Genomic DNA, 16,888 nt, shown 5'->3' on the forward strand with positions numbered 1-16,888 from the left:
ACAAGCTCGTAAAGCTGGGGTCTCTGTCTGACGCAAATTGATTGAGGCATCCCATGTAACCGAAAGATGTGGGGGATACATAGCTTTGCCAAATTGATGTAATCACTTCCAGCGATGGATCGGACGGAAGTGATTACATCTTCACTGGTTCAAAGTGAGCATGCTTGTTGAATCTATCCTCTATAGCCCAAATACGATTGTGTTCACAACAAGTCTTGGGAAGATCGAAGATGAAATCCATAGCTATACTCTTCCATGGTCGATCTCGAATTGATAAAGACTATAGGGGTCCTATTGCTTCGTGCCTATCATACTTCACTTTCTAACATACTATACAAGTACCTCCAAACTCATCCAACTCCTTGAGCCGAGGCCCAATTGAAGTAACACTCAACACCCTTGAGTGTCCCCTCTATTCCTTTATGCCCAATAAAAGAAAGGAGGATTGTGACACTCCACCAGCACCTTTTGCCTCAAACCACGTGTAACACACAACATGGCTTTGCGCATCCAATAATCTTCCTTACGAGAGTATCTAGAAATTGTCTCCCCATTCTATACCCTGCCGAAGATCTCACCAAAATCTGGGTTTGTACCATTCTCTTTTCGCATCTCATCAAAGTCCTGATTTATGTATTACTTTAAGAGCACGTATCTTTGGCTTAGGAGATAAAGCGTTTGCAGCCACGTTCTTCTTTCCCCTCGAGGACACTAGACAGAATGTTGACCCATCTCATCAATTTCTCTAACAACTACGTCTGGGACAGGAAATACTTTAACTCTGATGATCCATGTATGCTGTAAAATCTGCACCAAGCAAGAAATGCTCCTATTGACTAAAGCATGACTCACTGCTAAAAGTTCCTTCTCAGAAATCTGTGAAACCTTCTCAATTCTTTGTGACACTTATAAGCATCAAGACTGCACTTAAACTGCTTCCACAAGCATCAGAGTAAACCTCAAAATATTTCTTTTAAGTCTTGCAAAATCAATCGTGGCCAGTAGTCAACTTCAGCTTGAACCACTCAAATGCCGCAATATGTGAAGGTCCTCAAGTGAATGGCACCCCTTTTTGAATTGAGGTATGCAACGGTGAAGCTATCCCCCTATATTTTCTCATGAACCACCGCTAGTAGGAGCACAAGCCCAAGAAGCTCTCCACGTCATGCACATTCCACAATGTAGGCCAATTGCCCATAGCCTCAACTTTCGTTGAATCCATGCTAGCACCGTCAGACCCTCCAATTTAACATCAACAACCACATCTTTGCTTTTACTAGTCTTTAATTGGAATTTCCTTGCCTTAGATAGAACCACAACATCATTCTTGTGGTGCCAAGGCCTCCCAAAAGGACGTCCTCCTCAAGTGGCATGATATGAAAGTCCTCGTGTCCTATGTAACCTTGATAATGCAAGCAAAGCTTGCCAATGATGAGCATTACGGCGACTTTAGGCCCTGGTGCCACTAAGGGTGGACTCAAAAAGGGCAGCAACAGTTTATTATGATGGCCAGTATGATACTCAGCAAACCCTCAGTACCTCATGATATCATCAACACAAAGTTTTCTACGCCGCCTATGGTCAGAGAGGAATGTTATACACCATCTGCCTCATACATAGCTTCAGAGAGATGCCCCCCCCCCCCCCCTTTCTCCCTCCCCTCAAGTATCCGCGAGTTCTCAAGCTGCCTCTCCTACATCACCTGGCGAGAGGCAAGGCCTCTTCTCACGTGCCACTCACCTCTCAAATCTCTCGCAGCCAAGAAAGTGCAGTCTCATTAACAAACGTATATTACCTTCCTTCGGTCAGAAAAATCTGAACCGCCCATCAGCTCCATCATGCATAGTAAGAGACTAAATAGTACGAAATTTCCACTAGCAAAAAACTAATTTATCTAATCCTTGACAAAGCCTTATTTGCTTGGTTTTTAAATACTAACATCCACACATTCATAAAAAAATTGGTGAAAGCTTACCTAACCAATTGCAAATCAGGTCATATTCTCCTGCATAGACTAAGAGCTTGATTCCATCTTCTAGCAAGGTTGGGATGCCCACTTCCAAATTTCGCATCCAGTCAACCAGCATCATCTCGTAGACAAGAGGACTGCATGACACAAACTTCCGATGGCCAACTCCAAGAGCATCTTTTACTGATGGTTGATTCAAATAAATCTCCATTTTGGAAAAATCATAGCATAAACTTCCACTGCATTCCTTCCTGATGTCATAATACTGCATCAAAGGAAGATTTCAAAGGGTAAAATAAGAAGATTGAAATTGTGATATTGATATCATCTTTAAGCATTACACGGAGGGGATTTGCAGACTAAAAGCACATAAGAACCAAAAGATGGTTTGTCTACATAATGTAGATTACTCAGCCCACGATCAAATTTGCAAAAGAAACAATAATAAGGGTACCCAAGAGACAACACTCCTGCAGCCTGCAAGCTAAAGCTCAACTGAAGAAAGTGCCATCAACTGGACAATAACTTCAGGAACAGAACTTACATTCACGTTCCCAATCATTGCCATTATCCCATTGAAAATAGAATTGCAAACCAGATATGAAGCTACACAAGCTACTTTGCCGCTGGTGCCTGCATGCCACAAAAGCCCAATCAGAGTTTACAAAGGGAAATGAAACAGTATTTTGGAATGAAGAGTCGACAAGAAAGATTACCACACATCTTGATCGACAAATCACAGGCTGGGTACAATTTGTTCAGCTTATCACGGACTTCTTCACTGATTAGACCCATCTCTAGAGCATAATCTGCATATGCCTTATATTGTATCTCAGGGTCGGTAAGCCCATTCCCAATCGCAAAACCCTTTGGAGTAGCAACAATGCAAGTATTAAGCTCAAAAGCTATAGCACCAAAAGAGTGTAACTGTAGAAAAACTCGCCTTTAAATTCAATAACAATCCCTCTCCTGCTTTGTTCCCCTGGTGGATACGGCTTGTTACAGCAGGGACATAGTGCCCAGCATATGATTCACCAGTTATGTAAAGCTCGTTCTCTCTGAACTCTGGATGGGCTTCAAAAAAGGCCTGTGGTAAACATCCAATTTCAACAATTATTCACACAGACAACAACTTCATGACTTTCAGAGTTCACAGACCTTCAGATCCTAGTACCTCTCCTTTATGTTTGAAGGTTGACTCACAACTAATAAGCTACACGTACCTGTAAGAAGCTGTACACGTCTTCACTGACTCCAGTTTCATCATGGCGAATATCACGAAGGTCACTACTATAGCTGAACCCAGTTCCAATTGGCTGGTCTACAAATATCAGGTTTGAAACCTACAACCATTTTTTACACAATCATAATGTCCCCTTAAAGAAATCAATCCTAGATTTTAAAATAATTTATTGGTGACATTGAAGAAAATCAGACGCACAAAAGGTGTTTGCTACCTTATCCCAGCCATGTTCATTCCAAACAAGAGTAAGGTTGTTTGTTATTTGAAAAGGCCCATTTTCATAAAAGAGTGCAAGCTCGCTGCTGCAGCCAGGGCCCCCGGACATCCACAGAACTATAGGATCACTCGCCTTGTCCCGCCGGGATTCAAAAAACAAGTAAAACATTCTGGAAAATGACAAAGCAATCTGAATATTAGCTGATAATTTAATTTTCAACATCCTGCATGAACTTGCTTTAATATAAAAATTGACACCTAACATAGCAATGAATGGCTTTGAATATTATATCTTGAATAGCATATCAGAGAGTGAACACACAAGCATGATCAACTAAAGCACAACATGAACAAAAACAAATTCCCAACATATAAGAGTGATTTGGTGAAAAGATGATGTTCTCCATCTCAAAGTCTCACAATTCATTCTCGCAATTGGTCAGTCTTGGTGTGCAGCTCTTTGTGCCACCATTGGGCTCGCCATGGCCATAGCATCTGCAAGACCGCAGAGCATGTTGAGTGCAACGCTTCCATTTAACAGCCCCATTTGAATTCCTTATCCCCCACACAGTCCCACTCAAATAGCGTGCTACTCACCAACCTTATTTACTCACCTACTCATCACACTCCACCTCACTTGCACTCGCATGTCTAATGTAACTAAGTTGGCTTCATTGTATAGCCTATTTTAAGAGTTGCAACGGCGAAGGTGAATCGGATGACGATCCAATCTGCAATTGCAAGCGTAACTCTTTTATGTACTGGGCAGCCACCGAATCTCTGATCTACTGATCTCGTGTTGCTCTGCTTCCACAAAGGGAAAAGGTGAAAAGAGATGCAATTTATGGTTGTTTGAAGTGTATGTATTATTTATGCAATAATGGGGCACAGATACAAATAAGAGTAAACGAGTATGTATGCCAAATGTGGGTTTTGGTGATCATTAAGTGAGTTTTTGATGCTTGTGAGCCGGGTTGCTTGGAACTTGTCAAAGTGCATGTTTTTGGGTTGATCATGTAGCATTCAATGTGCTCTCCAAGCTGTCTTTACAGCTCACTGATGGGAGTCCACACGGAGAATTTATGAGGACTTTTAAGGTTTTCTGAGGGTCGGGTTCGCAGTTTTTGGACCAACTTTGGATGCGTACCAGGTGATCGGAGTTTTGATTCGTAGCTTCTGATATGAGCTTTGGGATGTGCTTTACAGCATTCACATTGGAGTCCATTTGGTCAAAGTTATGTTCGTTACACTTATGGTTGAATGGTTTTGCGGTTTCTGGACAAGAGTGAGCCGAAAGAAAAGAACAATGAATTTTTCTCAGGGCATACATGAGTTTGAAGCGGATTTTTCGACAAAGAAGAGGGAATGAAGGCTTGGCAATCTCTTCTCTTGTTTTGGCTCTCACATAAGAAGAGGAAGAAGAGAATTTTCTCTCGCTTTCGCTCGATCTTCTTCTCTGGATCGACAAGTTGAAGACGAAGAAGTCAAAAAAATTGGCAGTCGGCTTCAAGGTTGGACTTCGGCTTGTTCCTCTCCTCTAGTATATGCCGCCTATTGCGAGCTGCATAGTTAACCCTAGGGTTTGCCGTTTGTACGGAGTGAGCACAAGGCCTAGTTTCAAAGTTTGTGCCGAGATCTTATAACTAGTTTCGACTTCTATTATCAATACAATTTCTTGATTCCTTACAATTTGCATATTGTCTTTTGTGTTTTGCTTCTTACCAGTCCCCCTCCCATAGCCAAGGGCCCGATGCCCTCCCAGTTCCAATCCCTAGCCGCTTAATCCCCCAACATCTTTGGTGAGCCCGACGCAAAACGAGGAATTTGTGATCGTGAAGATGTTTACACCACAAGAGGCAGCCATGCAACAGATGATGCAACAATTTGCTACGTATATGCAACAGCAGTTTAAACAAGATGGACATTCGATAAAATTTGAATCCTTTTCTGGATTCCGAGATGCTCCGAGGGCTTTGGCCTTCATCCAGCAGTTTGACATAGCCTTCTCTAGAGGGCACTACTCAGAGCACTCCAAGCTTAGGAGGACTGCATCTTTTCTCAAAGGAAATGCTCGAACATGGTGAACAACTCTTCTTCTGAGGAAAGAAGCTCCAGTCAAGTGGTTGAAATTCAAAAGGCTCTTTATTTCTTCTTGGCTGACCCAGGAGTACGAACGGGATGTATGAACCGCTTGAAACCATCTTCGGCTGACCAAGGGAGATTCTTTGGACGCTTATTCCGAGAGATTTTGAGACTCTTCGGGCGGGATCCCGTAAGTTAGTGGGAACTCTTCTTTAAAAATAGGCCACTCGTCAAGGCTTTGTAAGTCTGTAAAACTTCTTCTTCTTCTTCTGTTGCTGCTTCTTCTTAGGGTTTTGGCCCCTTAGTCGGGATTTGAAGGTTGGCTCCATTCTTCAGTGGCTTGACATGTCAGCAGTTTGTGACATCCCCCCTTCTTGAAAGAAAGTAATCGTCCGCGATTACAACATATCTGCAAAACAACTCAAGTTAGCTCAAAAATTTACGAGGGACAATCTGTTTGCTCTTTTGTTTGTTAAGGAGTTGGCTTCTCCTCTCGGCTCTTTTGTTAAGGAGTTGGCTTCTCGTTTCGTCCAGATCGAAACTCTTGATAATCCGGCATAGTAAAATCAGCCATCACACCCAGACCGCACTTCCACGAGTGTCTTGATGCACTAAAATTACATTCCCAGGCAATCTCATCCAATTAGGAATATTCAGTAGTTGGCACATCACAATGCAACACAAATGCTCACATATGCATGTTACAAGACATAGAAACATAAAGTCGCCGCGATGAACACTCCTCCCGCATAACCTAACAAGGTCCGAACCAGGAGATATTCAACGACTCCCTCATCACTCCTCCCGCATAATCTAAAAAGGTCCGAGCCGGGAGATATAGAGGCCTCTTACAACCAAACATCCCCCAGACTGCAGCCTGCGTCATTTGGAGGTGCTGAGAGTAACCAATGCTCAAACTTCTTACTACTCCTCCCACGTAACCACTGAAGAATACAATATTTTCAAGCATACAACCAAACGCTCCCAAACATCCCGTCCGCGTCGTTCGGAGATTTTCTAGCATACAACGAAACACTCCCCAAACATCCCGTCTGCGTCGTTCTGAGTTTCAAACAATACCAAAACAACATTTCTCACTACTCCACCCGGGAGTAAAAATCACCAATCAATGAAACCAATATTAAAACTAGAGTCAAACACTTCAAATTGGCACCAAGACAAGTTCAAAACAGATACCATCCATTTCAAACAAATTCCAAACAGGATCACCAAACAAGTTCTCAAACAGAACTCAAACTTAAAAAGCAATTGATAGGTATATGAAGAGCTATGGTGGATGGATTCGATGAGCCATGGCCTGCAGTAGCATGTAGAGGAAAGATGGAGAAAAAAGAGTAGGTCGACACAACAAGAAGGAAAATAATACGCTATGAAATTGATTACTTATGTGAAGCTTTACATATATAGGAGGCTTGAGATAGCCATGCAAAACAAAACACTCGACTTCTAACTAAACTTTCCCTTGCATGTTATAAATAGTGTTTCCACGGGATTGCAAAACTCCCCCCCTCAAGCCCGAACTAGACAAACAAATCATGATACCTCGAGTTTTTGGTGTACTCGTCAACCGTGAGTTTTAGGTTCTCTCACAACCAAGGATTTCTGGTGTATCCATAACCTGGTGCTATGTCAGTAGCCCCCACTTGAACAGATAGGGTGTAGGCCAAATATTTAGCTACCAAAAATGGAGTTTTTGGTTCACTGTCAAACCTTGGGTTTAAGGTGTACCCAGTAACCTCATGAGAAGCGATAATAAAATAGGACTTGAGAACAAAAAATTGATAATTTGGGAGGTCTTACCACTCATGTGTGGCAGTGTCTAGAGCCCGTACAATTTATTTTGATTATGAAAAGAGTTTACAAAGCTTTCATATACCTATCAACTGTTATCAAAGCAGTTGATAGGTATATGAAGAGCTATGGTGGATGGATTCGATGAGCCATGGCCTGCAGTAGCGTGTAGAGGAAAGATGGAGAAAAAGCGAGCAGGTCGACACAGCAAGACGGAAAATAATACGCTATGATATTGATTACTTATGTGAAGCTTTACATATATAGGAGGCTTGAGATAGCCATGCAAAACAAAACACTCAACTTCTAACTAAACTTTCCCTTGCATGCTATAAATAGTGTTTCCACGGGCTTGCAAAAACCTAACAGCAATCTCAACATCAGTCGAGCTCGAAAAGTCGACTGACTTTCCATCCTGAAACCTGCACCAAAAAAAATTAGAGTTAGGTTCCTTCCATAAGGTCGTAGCCGACCACGGCATGGTCCATCAACTCTTGGACAGACAGTGTTCCTCTGGCGGCGATGGTAGTCCCAAGACATAGCAATCACACCGAACCTCCAAGGTTTATAGCTCGAAAAGAGACACCTACTGAGAGATGTCGAGAAATTTCAAGTTATAATCTGCTAGGATTTCCATGGCAAGCATTTTAGGCCCCACTCTGCCAGAAGTTGCACTCCGAAGAAAGATGTCAGAAACCATATAACTTCGGGCAAAAATTTTCTTGAAAGCTTGCCAAGTCCTTAGAGTGCGCGGATTGGTAGCTATAGACATCAACATCTATATGGCACTGCTTTTGAGAAAAACAGTGATTCGAAACAAATGTTGGATCCTTCTCTTGCAAGTGATGTTTTTGGCTTATACCCTGTAAGACATGAGCGGGGAAGACAAGAGCACGCCCGATGCGCAATGAAGTAAGGGTGGGAGTGGCCTTTAAAAGCGCCGGTTTGCTCTGTCTGCTCTTTTGTAGGACCGTTATGCTTTCAGAAAAGCACGCACACGATTGATGCTCTGATACCACTCTAACAAGACGGGAACCACGTGCCAGTAGAAAAGAACAAACTGAACAACTTTAGCACTTCAAATAACAATTGAACTGAAAGAGATGCACGACACGAGACGGAGGAGTGGCGAAGTTCCACCCCAAGTGAGCACTGGCCCCAAACGCTGGCGCCCCTTCCGGTATTTCTTTATTATTACTGATTCGCAAAGTACAACAGTCGAGGGGTACCTCCTCTGCGATCTGCGTGCAGAAGAGTGCCAGAGGGGGCCCCCAAGGCTCATATTTAAAGGCCCAAAGCCTAAAAGCATCAGATATGAAAAGCTGACCCCAAAAAAACACTTTCCTAAAATTTTGGGATTTTCCTAAAAATCCGTCGCGAATTGCGGGGCGTCCGCACAGGTGCCATGTCATCATATTTTGCTGTGTAAAGTCTTCTCAGTGTATTCTGCTTTATTTTTTACTTGGGCCCCATAGAACGGGATCCCGTAAGTTGGTGGGAACTCTTCTTTAAAAATAGGCCAATCGTCAAGGCTTTGTAAGTCTGTAAAACTTCTTCTTCTTCTTCTGCTGCTTCTTCTTAGGGTTTTGGCCCCTTAGTCAGGATTTGAAGGTTGGCTCCGTTCTTCAGTGGCTTTACACGTCAACAGTTTGTGACAATGTCCCAAGTTTCTAATGATCATGTAGAGAGTCTCTCATGCAATGTTATGGTCATGTGAATAGTCAGCGGATTGTGATCTTGTTTGATTTTGGTAATATGCATGATGTGCTTAGTGACTCTCTCGTCAAGAGCGCACGTTTCGAAGCTCTTCCAATAGATCTCATTGTGATCTCTCGATTTGCTCTTGGCATGCACTCTTCTTTCACGCATGAATGTCCTAATGTGACAGTCTTAGTTCAAAATGTCGGTTTCGTCGTAAATTTGTTGTTTCTGCGACAGAAAAACGCCGAAGTCCAGCGCGTGCCTAGCTTTTGCAAAACGCTTGGCAGATCTGTAGAAAACGCTGATGCTTTGCAAAAACGCTGGTTGATCTGATCTTCTTGGGGGAGAACCTGATGCGGATGGTGAAGTGTCCCTGACCATGAAGAGCCTGAAGCTACTGATACCATGTGAGAGTGCACGTGTGCAGAACAGAGAGAGAGAGAGAGAGAGAGAGAGAGAGAGAGAGAGAGAGAGAGAGAGAGAGAGAGAGAGAGAGAGAGAGAGAGAGAGAGAGCACAACAAACGCTAGGTGTGGAAAAGGGGGCAATCAGCCCCCCACTGACTACTAGAGCAAGAGACCCCTGAATACATCAGATGATAATGAAATGTGTACCCCCTGACTCCATATATATATGTGTACCCTAGGTGGACGCCCAACTCAAGTGGGTGACCACTCCAAAACTCAGGCGACCGGACAAGGTACAACCTATGTTATGGATGGCCAGCCTGGAGACATATTAGCCATACAAGTATGTCGTAGACCTATGTGAAGCAACAGAGTGGTGTAAATCTAACAATTTTACAAGGTCGTGGAGTTCAATCTGGCATTGCTCGACCCAGCTATATAAGTAATTCCAGGAGTCATTTCTCAAGGATAAGTCAGTACCCTTAGATGTAAGAAACTGCTGACGTGTCAAAGCCTAATGAATGGCGCCAACTTACAGATGCCGGCCGAGGGGCCTAAACCCTAAGAAGAACAAGTAACAGAAGAAGTCCTCCCAACTTATGCGGACCCCATCCGATGGGGCCCCAAGTGACATAAAGGATTAAAATAAAGCAGGTGTAAGGTGCAGCGGAGTGACTTTGCTCAAGATGAGTGCTCCAAACTGTGCTCAAGGTTCCTTTTGTTCTTATGGAAGGGAGAGCCTTCCGTTCTTAATGAGAGAGTGCAATGGACACAAACAAAGTGAATGGACACAGTGAATGGAAGTGCAAGAGACTGAGAGATAGAGAAGAGAATACAACACCAGAGACGTAAAACCCTCCTCCGAAGGCCCCATTCTCTATGGCGAGAGCGGTCTACCTATGATTGCACGAATCTCTACAATGCTTGGACTTGCCGACGATGTCGACGACGATGAGGACGACGACGAGACGGGCTGAAATCTGGAAACTCTAAGGGCTGAAATCTGCAAATCTTCTATCTGCTGAATTCTGACTCTATGTCGGTGACGATGTCGATGGCGACGATGCGACGACAACACGCTGAAAACGCAGATGCTGAAATCTGCGTTTTCCGGGCTGAAACTGTAAACCTTGCGGAAACTGACCGTGCGGCAAGGAACTGCTGCGGGAAGGTGAGATCTGCGAGGTTCGGGACTTGGTTTGCGGTGTCTAAGGGCTGAAAATTGAAAACACTGGTGGTTCTTGATGTTCTGTCGCGATGATCTGCAAAAACGCTGAGGTTGTGATGCAAACCAAAAACGCTAGGGCTGAAATTGTCTTCTGTTGTCGCCAGATGTCCTGCAAATACAAAACGCTAGGCTGATCTGCTGTGTCGTGTTGACGCCGGGCTGATCTGCTGTCCCAAAACGCCAAGGCTGGTCTTGTAGATGAAAAACACTAGGATTGTCCTGCTGATGCAGAAAACGCTAGGCCTCTTGGGTTCTACTGAGAAGTTGCCTGTTGAGCGAGTGCTCCTGCTGCCTCTTCTACCAGAAAGTGCTAGCGCTAGGTTTTTATTTATACAAACTTAGCAAAATTGCCCTACCTACTTTCCAACAAAAGTCACTTAAAAATAATAAGTGAAAAATGTCAAAAATAGGGAAAATAGGTCTATGCACTGTAAAAATGCTACTGATGGGATCTGATTGGAATCTGATGGTCATGCTGTGTGCAACCACAGGACATGCATCTAATCTAAGCATCTAGACATGCACGGTCTACGAACAGACTCACAAAATTGCTAGATCACTTCCTATTCTAGACTGACTTGACTGACTGAACCCTGGTCATGCTGTAGCTTGTCCACGGACACATAGGGTTGGATGTGTCACGTGACATCCCCTCCTTTTCAAAGTGAGGTACTAGTACCGAATTGTATGGCATCGAGGGAGATCGCCGACAACATCCGGAATCCTTGGAAGGACTCTTCGCCAGCCCACTCTGATGTGTGGGTCGTGCGATACTTGAACTTCATAAAGGTCTGCAACGGTTGCTTCTTTGGGCCGCGCCGAAAGCGACACAAAGTCCTCTGTGGCTCCTTCAATGCTTCAACTTCGTCTATAGTCATGCGTCTACCTTCTTCAAGAATCTCCGAGGCTGAAAATTCCTGAAACCACTTCCAAAACAAAAACATGAACATACCCATTCCATGTAAAGTGACTGGAAAAATTCTAGTCTTCTTCAAAGACTATGCATGCAATGTAGATGAACAAATAGACGGAGTGCCAAACCGTTCACCACACACACGCAACCAATGAGAGCGAATCTTTCTCTTCTGATCTAAATCAATCAATTGTGGCAATTCACAACGGAAATGCCCATGCTTGGTGCTCATTCTTTCTTGTGCTCTTTCTACAACTGTGTCGTGCCAAGGAAGAGACATGGAATGTGACTTCCTTGAATGCATACTTTTCAGCTTTTCATGAACAATTCGCATACATCCGTGCTCATCCATGAGTGAGACGTGCTCAACGTACAATATGGCATGCCTAGGAAAAGGCATCACATAAAGACGCTGACTAAAATACAAAGAAACGATCACGAATGAAACACTCGAACAATGCGTGCGTACTAATCATGCGAACACATAATACTTCCTGTGAGGGTTCTTTGGACCTAGGCTCGAGAGCCAAGATCAGTTCTTCCTGAAGGGGTGCTTTGGACCTAGGCTCGATGTCACGAGGACGTGGCAGTTATTAACCATGTCACAGAGATGTGGCAACTGCTAACCTTGGTTGTTGGTTTCTTTCCAATGGGGTTTATTTTATTTGTTTAAGACCCTCTTCTTGAAGTAGCAAACGGTCGGACATTGTATGGCCAATGTGAACGGTAGATTCACCCGCAGACGGGAAGTGGTCCGCACTGGAATTCGTATGGTAAGAGGATGTCTAGGCTCAGAGCAAGATCATATAGGTCCCCCCGTCGCACTTAGCAAGTTGGTGGATACTAGGAAGTGAACTCAATTAAGGCGTAAAGTCAAGGTGCGACTTCCAACAAAAAGTATCCGACAGTTGGGCCACATTGCATTTTTGGATGCGGTCCCAATGAGGATAGATGGTCAGAAGACCAGTGGGAGCCCAACGGAAGCATCTCCTAAAATTTAGGGAACTGCTATTTTGGGCCACGAAATGTGTTCGCGTCATTACCTTCGGTATGACTAGGGGAACACTTTACAACTCTGCCGCGAAGTCAACTGACGCAACAGTTGAGATATTTTTAGCAGGGAAAGCCCAAACTCGGAAACTGGGCGACGTGTCAGCTTGTGAGCAATTCTGCCACTCTGGGAGGCAAAAACGAGCTGCATATCATCAAAGGGGGCGCCATTTTCAGCCACAGGCGGATTGCAACAGGTACAGAAGCTATGGAATGCTTACCTTGCCCTCTATGCACAGTATGGTGACGGGAGTGATGCCCCGCACGCTACATACTGCTCTCTTTCTCCCCTACGTGCAGTTATGTGATGCCCCACAAGAGGGCTACTCATTTGACTGATGTACAGTTGTGTGGGTTCATGCTTTTGTGCTGAGGCAAGAGCCTCCTTGAGCAGGAACAGGGGTAGCTAACTGCTGCTCCAAAGCAGGCACTGGTGAGGGTCACAACCTCACCGTACAGGTGCAAAATCAGCGCTGTGTATGCGCTGTAATTTGACTGTTTTTCAGCCATACGGACGCCAGGATCATTGGGAATCGTGCCCCACTGGCAAAGGACAGTTAGGGGACTGTTTGGGGCTGAAAACAGGGCAAAAACCAGTAAATACAGCGTGCTGAATTTACTGTTTTTGGACAGGAATCAGAGGGTATACGACAGTGCAAGCGAGTTCCAACAGGGGAATTGGTTTCGCGCAAGTTTTGGGGCTGTTATGCTGCCGAAATTTGGCCAAATCAAATGGTATCTAGGTGGATACACGTGAAGGATTCCCAGGACCTTATCTTGTAATTTACCCTCCTAAAGAATAAAGAAATACCGAAAGGGGCGCCAATTTTGGGGCCTACAGGTTGTCGGCGTCTGCTCGGAGCATTCTAGCTTCCGAGCCGTGTGTGTGATGAAGTGTTAATTCTCGTTACAGGTCTCCTTTGCAAAGTGCTCTGTGTGTGTGTTTAAGTAAAGATTTTCGGGTGAAAGCCAACGCCTACCGCCCTACGGGCCGGTTTCATGGTTCCGTTGCCGGGACCTCAATCACTTTTTCCTCAAAGAGTGAGCCTGGATTGTTCAGGGTAAAGACACACAGTGCAAGAACGCGGGGATTACACTATGGCCGACAAGGGGAAGGGAATTATGGAAGAGGGTTCCTCTCCAAAGGACAGGCAGGAGATTCCTATGGTTTTTGAGATTGGCGAGAGCTCATGGCCACGTCAGTCTGTACCTCCTGTCAACGTGAATGTCCCTCCAGTAGTACAGGGCTTTATGACAGGGCAACTCGAGGATGATGCGTTTAAGACTCAGTTAGTTGCCGCGGTGAATGTCTTTTCGCAACTGGTGCAGAATCCGAGGTTTATGGAATTCTTGCAAGCGCCACCAGTGCAACATCAAAATAGGCAACCTACGCCGCGTACGGAGCTTGTTGAAGCTCAAGCCCAGGTACTTCATGAGGCGCAGGAGGAAAGGGAACACTCGCATGTTGCGGAGTCGGGGGCTCCAAAGCAGGTTCCTCCCGTGCTTGAACAGGTGGCTAGAACGCCTATTCCACAGGTTATGCCAGTTCAGCCCGCCACCTTTCAGAGCCAGCATGCTGTCTTGAATGGACAGGGAGCTGGATACCAGGCTATGCACTCAGTTTTTCCACCACCCACGGTACATCCTGGGTATTTCGGGGGTGGATCAGTGTTCCAAAGTATGGCTGGTTATGCGTCTGGAAGTCAGCCGTACATGCCAGGAACAGTGTTCGGGGGTATGCAAGGCATCATGCCAAACCCCATGTATGGTACTATTGGCATGCAGCAAGGTTTCCACGGCAACCAAGGCCAGTTTGGGGTGCCACAGGGTCATTTTGGCATGGCTGGTTTTTCTGGACAGCAGCCAGATATCGCACCTCTGACGCAAAATGTGAATGGCCAACACGTGCCGATCATGCCTAGTACAGTGCCCATGTTGCAGACCATTCCGTATGACAACTTGGGGGCACTAGAGAAGCCGAAGGCTTACAAAGAAGGTGGTGCAGCAGTAAAGTTCAGTACCTTCAGTGGTTTCGAGGACAAGACAAAGGCACTCACTTTCCTCCAGCAGTTTGATACAGCTTATGCGGGAGGGAATTTTACAGAGGCCTCGAAGGTCAGGAAAGCTGCCACTTTCTTAAAGGACAATGCGCTTACCTGGTGGACGACATTGTTAATGCAAGGACAGGCACCCGCCACTTGGGTTTACTTCAAGCAAATGTTTGCATCTGCTTGGCTATCAAATGAATTTGAAGCCGATGTCTTGATAGATTGGCACCAGCTTACGGCAGCTTCGTGCAAGAGCTTGCTGGAGTACAATAGGAGGTTTTGTAAAGCATTACTCTCAGTGACCTCCTACAGATTTGTGCCACTGACAGAGCAGATAGAGAAGTATTGTTGTGGGTTGCCTAAAGGGCTTCGCGATTACTGTACAAAGAATAGAGTGGCTACCCTTACTCAGCTTATGGAAGTTGCGAACACTGGTCTTGCCCTGTTGAAAGGAGAGGACAGTGGATTTCCGAGCAGTGATAAAGGAGGGCAACAGAAGAAAAATTCAGCGAAGAAGCCCTTTGTGAAGACGGCTCCTGATGCGTCACAGGGGTCAGAACAAGCCACCAAAGATAAGGATTCAGCTGGGACTTCTGGAGCGCAGGCAAAGAAACAGAAAAGGAAGCCTTTTGTGCGCAAGTCGCTCGAGGAAAAGAAGGTCCTAATGGCTGAGAACAAATGCTTTATATGCGAGCAGCCTGGTCATATTTCTATCCATTGTCCACAAAGGAAAAGGCCAGCTGACTCAGAGGATAAAGAAGACCAGAAAGGCAAGAAGCCTAAACCCACGGCAGGTTTAGTGTCAGACATGGTGGGTGACAGGCCCAGCACAGATGCCAGTGAGTTATGCAGGGCATGGGGTAAAGTTAGGGATCAGACGGCACTCATCTTCTTTGATCCAGGTGCCAAAGCCAACTTTATCTCACCAGAGTTAGCTATGAAGCTCGGCATCAAAGCTGAAGAGATGGGGTACACCGCAGAGGCAGGGTTGGCATGTCCTGGCCACTCAGAGTGTGTTACTCCCATCATTGGAAAACTGCGTCTGCATATTCAGTCGTATGTGGACACTGAAGAGTTTTACATCATGCCGTTGGAAGGTTGTGACGCCTTGTTGGGGATCCCGTGGATGTTCCGAGTGCATGGAGTCTTGGATGCCTACAACAAAAAGATCATTGTACAGCATAGGGGCAAAACTCACATCTTGGATGTAAAGCTTAAAGGAGAGTCAGTCCCTATTGTATCTGCTTCTGCTATCACTTCTGTAATAAAGAATCATCTTTCTGTGTACTTGATTTTTGCACGTGATGTCTCAGATAGTGATCAGTCAAATTTATCTGTGTTAGATAAAGAAAGGTCAGCATTTTTGCAAAAGTTTAGTGACTGTTTTTCTGATTCATTACCGTCGCAATTGCCGCCAGAGAGACCTGAGGACCATCGGATAGATTTGGTGCCAGGGTGTAGCCCACCAAATAGACCTCCCTACAAGGTTAGTGCGGCGCAGCAGAAAGAGATTATGGGCCAGGTTGAGGAGTTATTAGAGAAGGGGCTGATTCAGCCTAGTTCTTCACCCTTTTGCTCCCCAGTGCTCCTAGTGCAGAAGAAGGATGGCTCATGGCGCATGTGTATTGATTACCGTGCGTTGAATAAGAATACCATCAAGAATAGGTTTCCTATTCCTCGCATTGATGATATTCTCGATCGTTTAGAGGGTGCTGCAATTTTCAGCAGGATAGACCTGAAGAGTGGGTACCATCAGATTCGTATAAGCCCAGAGGATGTGCACAAGACTGCGTTTAGAACGACATTTGGTCTTTATGAGTTTCTAGTGATGCCGTTTGGGCTAACAAATGCTCCAGCCACGTTCAACAGAATGATGGACCGGATTTTCCGCTCGCATCAACAGTTTGTTGGAACATTCTTCGATGACATGATTGTGTATTCGAAGAATGAAGAGGAGCATAGGCGTCACTTGACCATTGTGTTCGAAGAGCTGCGCAGTCACAGGTTACTTGTCAATCCTAAGAAAAGTGAATTCTTCCTTGAAGAGATCCACTTTCTGGGCCACATAGTCTCAAAGGATGGTGTTAGAATGGATCCCGCAAAGGTCGAAGCTATCAAGACATGGCCAGACTTGAAGACTGTGCACGATGTCAGAAGCTTCTTGGGATTGTGTTCCTACTATAGAAGGTTTATCAGAAATTTTGCAGAGATAGCATCGCC

At 45.0% G+C, this 16,888-nt stretch overlaps 1 protein-coding gene across 1 annotated transcript in view; it reads right to left on the minus strand.

Annotated features, from left to right (window-relative positions):
- The window catches only part of LOC147459371 (serine carboxypeptidase-like), a 136,584-nt gene that overhangs the window by 75,504 nt on the left and 44,192 nt on the right, over positions 1–16,888 (minus strand). Inside the window, exons 2-7 of the mRNA XM_086510650.1 lie at positions 3,427–3,598; positions 3,193–3,312; positions 2,913–3,056; positions 2,686–2,836; positions 2,514–2,602; positions 1,976–2,234 (exon numbers count right to left, since the gene is read on the minus strand). Coding sequence (XP_086366776.1) covers positions 1,976–2,234; positions 2,514–2,602; positions 2,686–2,836; positions 2,913–3,056; positions 3,193–3,312; positions 3,427–3,598 — 935 coding nt within the window. The remainder of the gene's footprint in view (positions 1–1,975; positions 2,235–2,513; positions 2,603–2,685; positions 2,837–2,912; positions 3,057–3,192; positions 3,313–3,426; positions 3,599–16,888) is intronic.

This window comes from Adiantum capillus-veneris, chromosome 4, assembly GCF_014529385.1.
Source record: "Adiantum capillus-veneris isolate H3 chromosome 4, ASM1452938v2, whole genome shotgun sequence".
Taxonomy (NCBI): domain Eukaryota; kingdom Viridiplantae; phylum Streptophyta; class Polypodiopsida; order Polypodiales; family Pteridaceae; genus Adiantum; species Adiantum capillus-veneris.